At 32.2% G+C, this 8581-nt stretch overlaps 1 protein-coding gene across 1 annotated transcript; it reads right to left on the bottom strand.

The window, feature by feature from the left end:
- Positions 1-3027: 3027 nt before the first annotated feature.
- On the bottom strand, positions 3028-8122 carry LOC145971708 (uncharacterized). The gene is made up of 3 exons (XM_083099647.1): positions 7867-8122; positions 6058-7605; positions 3028-5880 (listed from the first exon to the last, which is right to left on the bottom strand). Exons 1-3 carry the CDS (start codon positions 8023-8025, stop codon positions 5059-5061), a joined length of 2529 nt encoding a protein of 842 aa, XP_082955773.1. The 5' UTR covers positions 8026-8122; the 3' UTR covers positions 3028-5058.
- Positions 8123-8581: the final 459 nt, after the last annotated feature.

The following is an 8581-nucleotide window of genomic DNA, read 5'->3' as shown; positions in this document are numbered from 1 at the left end:
ACGACACTAAAACACCTGAGTTGGACACGTTTTGACCGCGAAATATTAGAGACAGACAGAGAGAGAGAGAGAGAGACAGAGAGTAATATCATCCCTTAACAAGTTTTTCTTGAATGTGTATAAATACATCGGCCTATTTTTACATACAAATGTAATTTACATAATAATTGCCATCGCTCGTGGGAGATAAGTTTTCACAGTTACTACGAGCTATAACATTGCAATCATAAATACTTTATTTTATCGATTTCAATCGGATTAACCAAAATCTTTTTAAATAAATCGTCTTTTAATATTTCCTCCCAACATTCACTTAATAGGAAAGAGGATAATAACGAAAATCTTAAGATCAGTTTGGGAATGTTTCTTTTTAATTAAAATAAAAAATTATATATATATATATAATTAAAAATATGCTAAGGGATGATCTAACATGATTGAAGAGATGGCAATTATCATCTTGGTTAAATCTGTATTAAAAGTATGACTTTTATATATTTAATGAAACTGTTAAAAATAAGCTGCTATTTTCCTGAAACGCGATCATTTTTATTACGAATTAAAACTGACATAATTTTATAAATTAAAACTCACTCTGCTCTTCACATATTACTTCTCTGTAAACAAAATGGCAATTTCAATCATGTTGATCACATGGGAAACTAAACTTGTTAAAATTATATCGATTTCGTTGCTAATAACGGAAATTGTGATAATTTCTTATATATATATTTTTTTTCTTTTCTTTATGATACAATTTATTTACTGATATTATTGGCACCTCTAGATTTCTTGCATCGTTTTAATTATTTTAATTATATATATAATAGTATTTAGTCAATTATATGTTTTCTAGTAAAAGAAATATGCAACAGTTGGAAAATATATTAAAAGTATCATCGCACAATTCAGTAAAGATTTTAGACATACAATCTTATTGCATTTCAATTAGCATAACTATTTAACCCACTAATTTTATAATGAAATGTTTACATTGTAATATTATAATCAATGCGCGAAAAATTACGTGTATACGTATATAATACGTATATATGTATACGTACTTTTTAAATTAATTTTCTTAGCAAAAATATTTCTCGATATCATTATTAGTCTTCTTACTAAACTTCAATTTAACAGATCATTTTCAATTGTTCAAATGTAAAATGAAAAATTAAAATATCACACAGTAAAAGATGAACATCCTTATTCGATTTCTGCGAAAAGAATAAAATTTATATTAATTAAATAATCTGCCCTCAAATTAAATCGCATCTAAATTTCTAAATTTGTCAAGTAAGTTTATCAAGCTAATACAGAAAAATAACGCAATAATTTTGGGAGATATATATCGCATATTTTAAGTTTTTTGGCGCAAAATAAGACGCCCTTATATTAATCAAACAAATTGAAATTTCTCACATCTTCCACATGGTACGAGTGAGATAGTCGAGAGGGAAATATGATTTATTTCAACCTAAAGAAACAATTTTCGCGAGACTGGCACGGCGATACGCATCGACCGACCGACTCCTGTGCGACATTTGTTTTGCACTTGTTCTCACGAGAGAGAATGCTACGATGAGAGTAGTCGCGATGTTCCACCCTCTTTCCTGAATCTTATCCCGAGGGAATCTCGTTCCCGGCACGCGAAACGTGTGTCGCACATTGGGCGGTCACACGTATACACAATCAAATGTTACATAGGCGTATTTTTTAAATAAATCTTGTATATGACGGATCTCAAATGTGTCGGAGAGAGATAAATGTAAAAACATATAATCTCAGCAAACAATATATAATACACTAGCTTGAAATACTTAATTATAATACGTAATTTTTAAAAATAGTTGAATTAAAATCAATATCATAAGCTCAGTCAAAATAAAAAGCATATAAATTATAAAACTAGAAAATTATATCATTTTTAGTTTCTTTTTAATTTTGAAAATTAATAACACTCGTATAGTAAAAATTAATCAATATTTTTCGGATGTAAATTATAAAATTTACATGCAAATTAATATACATGTATTTTTTTTACCTATTCTTTTTCTTTAACTTTAAAAATTATTTAAATCAATAGTAAAAGTAAAATAATATTATAAATTTTTATATATAACTTTCTAATTTGAAGAAAACAAATACACTTCCATAGAATTACGCCACTGTTCGCTGAGGACGCGTGCATAGAATGTATGTATGTTTTTGATATACCCGAATGTGTCGGTCTCCCCTTAGTGGCCGGTTACATATGTCCTTGATTTGTCCGGAGGATAATATTCTTCTGCAAAGTTGATTAAATATTGGTTAGTGACCTCGGACACCCTCCGCAGCCTTGTATCGCCTTTCGGTTCTGAAGACCCGCAGGAATACAATTTAATATTTCCGCGCCCGAAAACAGCGGGTGATCATTTTTCTTTCATGTAAGCGGCTACATCAAAAATTGGCGATGTTTCCAAGTCTCTGAGGGAAATCTATAAACAGTACTTAGGGTTCAAGTAGTATAAATCAAGCTTAACGGAATTTAAAATGCTTCAAGTCTGGCAATAGAATATGAATGGGAAAATATTAGCATTTATCCTGTTTTAATTATTATGGTTTATAAATACATTATAGAATATTAAAAATGATAAATTTTCATGTCTTATTGTGTACTACATAGATATCTCAGATTTTGCAAAAAAATTCAATTATTTTAATTCAATTATTTTCAAGAAAGTTATATCGTTAGAAATATAAATTTGCAATTAAATAAAATTTATATCAAATATTATTGCACTTTGCTAATAAATTTAAAATAAAATAATGACATAATTGATTAAAATACATACATGCAAACTAAAAAACATTGACAAAAATAGTACTTTTGAATTATTGATCTCTTTAAATTTACGTTAATAATTCAAATAACTATTTTCACTCGATTTGACGATTACTTAATGTTATTACTTTTATGTGAGCGACTTCGCCGAGGATAAGAACATATATATGTATATATATATATGTATGTATATTTATATATAATTTTCGATTATTTTTTTATAAACTTTATTATATAAAATATTGCAATGTGTTAGAACCTTATCGATGTCCATCATGCTGCATAAAAATATAGGCAAGCTATTTTTAGGACATCTATTATCTTTTTTTTTTACAAAGACGCAATATAATTTATTTTAAACTATTTACATATGTATATATTTATATTCAATTTTTTCAGAACACGCTGTACATTACGCTTTATGTGAATATCGTATGAAAATCGATTACACAATGTTTTACATAATTACAATAAAAATAGAATGTAAAATAAATTTCTTACAGGATATATTTTATGTTAATAATTCCAGCAAAAATATTCTTTATTAAGTAAGTTTCATAATCGTTTACTCTTATCTTAATAGAGATTTATAGGATTCCAGTCTTCACATGCTAAAGATTTTATCTATAGTATAACTATGGTATAATCATACAGGCTGTTTTATCATTATTAGTTAAAAGCTACAACTTATTCTTTGACAAATTTATTATCTACTTGTTTCAACAATCAGAATATCAAAAGATCGTTTTTAATATATTTTACACATACATGTGTGTGTGTGTGTGTGTGTGTGTATATCTTGTTTTAACAAATTTTATTTCTAAGGTTTAACAAAATATTTATGAAATCTAATATATTTATATTACGAAATTTTAATTATTCCTTCTCTATGTAATAACTCGTCAAATCATTGCTAAATATAAAAATCGACCTTGAATTAAAACATATATCATTTTAAATTATATGGTGTCGAGACATGCTATGAATGAAAATATACATTTTAAAAATCAAATGTACATTCCTAATTAAAAAATTGTTCGAACATAATTACTTACTCAATATTACACATTTAACTTGTGGATATAAGAAATAATTGGACCGGCTATAATTTGTGCGACACGTTAAACAAACATAAAGAGATAATATATTATAAGAAGAATCCACATAAGGAAATGATACATCATATTGCTAATAGAAAAAAATAGACGAAATTTAATATTGTATTAAATGTTCGAAATGATCAAAACAGGTAGACCGTAAATTAAACTAGAATATATATTAGAAAGTATTTAGTAGTAAAATTTATAGAATGAGGAATATCATTTCCCCCAATATCATTATAGGGACAGATTTACAAATAACAAAAAAATTAATTATTTATTTACTATAGCATTTTATAATCTAATATTCTAGTTAATATTCTAAGTTAACCTACTGGTGTAATTTTATTATAAAGAAAAAAAGTTGTTTTTATTTTTTTTCCAATTCTATTTGTACTATAGTTTTATAATTATATTAATGCTTACGTTTTTGAAAGCTGAATCAGTGATATATGTATAATCGATCATGAGTTCGATACTTTGTTTTCTCTTTTTAACTACGTTTCCCCTCTTTTCTTAATAGACATTTTATAACTGGTCCAGTAATTTTCTTATGTCCATGAATCTATTTACGCAAATTTCATGTATTTACTGACATAGACTCTTATCTTATAGTTCTTATCTTCTTCCAATTTTAACTTTTCATCGTATTATTTTGTACATTGTTATTTCAAAAACTTCTAATTTTTTTAACCTGAGTCATTCGTAAGATACAACTGCATTTGCACACCTAATGCTCAAAGATAGATTTAACAAATGTTTTTGCAGTAATATACTCATTCATATTATTGTTTAACTGATATATATTAGATTTTAATCTTTTATATATGAACAAAGAGATATTTTTTATTTTAATTAGTAATTTGTGAATTATTATTTGCACGTAATCTCTTTTTGTACATATATTGAAATAAATAAATTTAAATACATTGCATTTTATTTAATTAATTTATAGAATTTTTCAGATCTACTGAAATTTTTGTTTAATTTTCTTTCTCTTTCTCTATTTTTTATATCATGCTACAATTGAGATTGAATTATCTTTTAGCATCTAAAAATTGCATGAATAGAGAAATGAAGCAAATTTATTAAAAGGGCATATGCAATCAAAGAATCAATCAGATATGATTATCGTTACATGTTCGGATAGATAGCGTAATACGGATTCTTAAATTGTTTCGAATTGTACACATTCGGATCCTCTACAGTAAACGATTGAATCACGTTAGCGGGCACGGTTTTCTGATTGTGCACATTCGCCATCATGTATTGCGGCGTGGATACGACTTGACCTACCGTCGCTTCCTCCACCAATTTTCTCTGAGAGTAGATCAGTAGTTGGGGCATGGGCGTATCGTTCTGCTGCGGCGTGTTGTCCGCCGCAGAGACCGCAAAACCGACCGTGGCCGTTGTTGAGCCGGATAACTGCTGCGCTTTGCACTTCTTCGTATGGGCGTACAATGATCCAGCATTATTGTAGCTTTTGGTACAAAGCTTGCACACATATGGTCGCTGACCGGTATGCGTGTACGTGTGCTCGTTCAGAGAGGTCAATCGTCGGAAGGACTTGGCGCAGACGTTGCAATGATACTTGGCCTCACCGGTGTGCATGGTGATGTGTCGCGCCAGGGTGTTGGCTCGGGCGAACGCTCTGCTACAATATTGACAAATGTACGGTTTCTCGCCGCTGTGAGTCCTCAAATGCAATTGCAAGTATGTGCTCTTGGTAAAAGCGCGGCTGCACGTGTTACACACGTACGGTTTGATGCCAGTGTGCGTGCGCATATGCGCCACCAGCGAACCGCTCTGGGCAAAACACTTGCTGCACTTCTCACAGAGGAATCGCTTCTGTGTGTCCTTCACTCGTTTGTGCCTCTCCACATGGTTCGCCAGAGATTGAGCCTGCGCAAACGCCTTCGGACAGAGCGCACATTTATGCGGCCTGTTGTGTCGGTCCTATAATAAGATATAACAGTTTTATTAGAATTACTTTTATTAGAGATGCGTTCTGCGAAAAACGAATAAAGGGAGAAAAAGATAATATAATTTTTATTCTAACTTTATTTAATGCTTTCGAATATAAATAAAATAAGTACGCAAAATTTATAAATGATATTATAATGACAAACTTGCCTTCTTCCGATTCTCGGAATTCTCATTGACTTTGTTCTCATTATCCTCATCGTCATCATCCTCATCGTCAGTGTTCCCGAATATTTCCTCCTTATGCTTCGATTGTTCGTGATCCTTCAGCTTGTCAATTCTTGAGAACCCTTTCCCGCAGGTCGAGCAATTGAATTTCAAGCCGCTATGCGTCGAGATGTGTCTCTTCAGGTTTCTCTTTGTAGCGAAAAGCTTACCGCACTGTGTGCATTGTAGACTTTCGATCGGTAGATCGCTATCGTCGTCGTCCTCTTCTTCTTCTTCCTCCTCGGATTCATTTTCTCCGAAGGTGTCTCTTGGTGTCCTCTCCTTCTGCTCGTTCGTTGTTTTATTTGCATGCTGATCGAGTACATCATTCGAAGTCTCCTCGTTATATTCAGGATGAGTTTTAGCATGAGATAAAAAGGACTTTTGATATATGAATTGCTTTGAGCAAACTTTGCATGTAAATTTAAAACTTTTCTTCTCTTCTCTCGTGCCGTCCAACACGTTGCCACTTCTAGTAACTTTTGCCGATGTCTTGATTTTTTTATTTTCATTAATTTCTTGCGATATTTTATCATCCCCTGTATTATTTTCATGACTGTTAAGCACATGGCTTTTCAATTTAGCAATGCTCGAGAATTGTTTGTCACATACATAACACACATAACGCAGCTTTGTCTTGTGTTTATGTTTGTGTTTGTGCACAATCATATGTCGTTGTAATGCTCCTTTCGTCGAAAATGATCTCATGCAAAGCAAACATCTGTGGTGTCCGATTGTTCTATTTATCAGTGGCTTCTCTTCATCGTCACTGCAATTTATAACGTTTTTCATATTTTGCTTGTCTGCTTCTAACACTGCAGAGTTTGAAACATTATGATCATTGAAATCCTCAAATGGCGACACATCGTTCTTAACTTCGACCTTTAATGCGTCTTCTCTATTTTCGTCCGTTAAACTTTCCGGTGTCTCATTGTCTTCGGATAATATTAACTGTTCCTGCTTGATGCGTCTGTCGTCTGTTGTCGAGTCGGACAATCTATTTGACCGATTATCAAGCGCATCATCCATACGTGCCTCGTGGCATAAGGTTACTTCTACTATTTCAGTGTTATGTACATTCTCTTTGAGTACATCATATTGTGCGTCATTTTTGCCACTTGATTCTATAATTTCCTCTGTTTTCTGCATAAACTCGTTATGTATGCAAGATTCATTGTTAATTATCGCATCGGATTGAATGGTGGTATTATCGAATGTGACCATATCGTGATGCGAATAGATTTTTTGTTCCACAACACGATTATCTTTATCACAGGAGGCTACATTGGATAGATTCGTAATTATATGTTTCACCATTGTTGTAACATCTTTCGCGTGTTTATCATGTAACATAGGTTGAATCTGCGATTTCAGGATCTGACGTAGCTTGACATCGGAATCCTGAATCTGGCATTTGAAGTCGTAAGACATGTCGAGCAGATGGTTGCAAGATAAACAGATGGAAGCTGGAAGACCATCTCCCTCCTCCACCTGCAGATTGCGAAAACTTCTTAGTTAGTTTAACTTTGCATGTAAAAATATTATTTGTATATATGTAAGAAACAAAAAAAATAATACGCGGTATCAGAGTCAACGTTAATAAAGAACAATATTTGTCCGCATTCGAGACGATGCGTCGGAATAATTGAAACAACAAGGGTAACAGAGAGCGACCGCGTTCAAGATCACGATCAAGATAGGTATTTCGAAGGACTTACGGAGTACTTTGAAGTAAAGAAGGCAAAAACTAACCTGCACGGCGGCGATTGCCATCAGCTTCTCCGATATTCCGTTGCGAAACAGCTGACACGTTTCCGTGCACGACTTGAGACAGATGCGGCATTCGTCGCCCACGACTCGCTCTACGCGAGTCATGTTATTCATCATCACGTCATCGTTCGAAATTGCCATTGAAATGCACTCGGAGATGCAATCCACTTCGCGAAAGACACAATGCACCCAGTCGCTACGTGCCACTGCCGCTGGCCGCTGGCCACTACGCGGCCACCATTTGCTCCGACTCCGACGTGATCGACCATCGACCTCGAGTTGCGATATATCGAGGCTGCCTGGAGAGATCTTGAAAATTTCCGCATCAAGTAAAGGCAATTGAGCAAAAATTATGATTTTCGACTTCACTTTTAAAGCAACGGGAAAAAAATTACCCGTTGAAAATCAAGCGTACATATATATATATATATATCATATGTATTTAACCATCTAGTTTTCTGCTGTCTCCAGGATCACTACTTATGCATTGTCTAATTATTTAGTTTAAATATAAACGGAAACAAAAGTAAATATCTGAAAAAATAACTTTAATTACATTTAAAAAGTACCCACACACAAAAGAAATATAATGACAATAAATCAAGCTAATTTATCATCATTAAATCTATTATAGTAAATATTAAAAGTAGAAATGTGTGAAAATAAATATAATGTTATTAGTGTATCAGAGATAAAG

The sequence above is a fragment of the Camponotus vicinus genome, unplaced genomic scaffold (genome assembly GCF_025532165.1).
Source record: "Camponotus vicinus isolate PSW18456_S1 unplaced genomic scaffold, iyCamVici1.0 SCAF_5, whole genome shotgun sequence".
Lineage (NCBI taxonomy): Eukaryota > Metazoa > Arthropoda > Insecta > Hymenoptera > Formicidae > Camponotus > Camponotus vicinus.
Note: the sequence above shows the minus strand (reverse complement) of the source record. Positions and strands in the feature narration are given on the sequence as shown.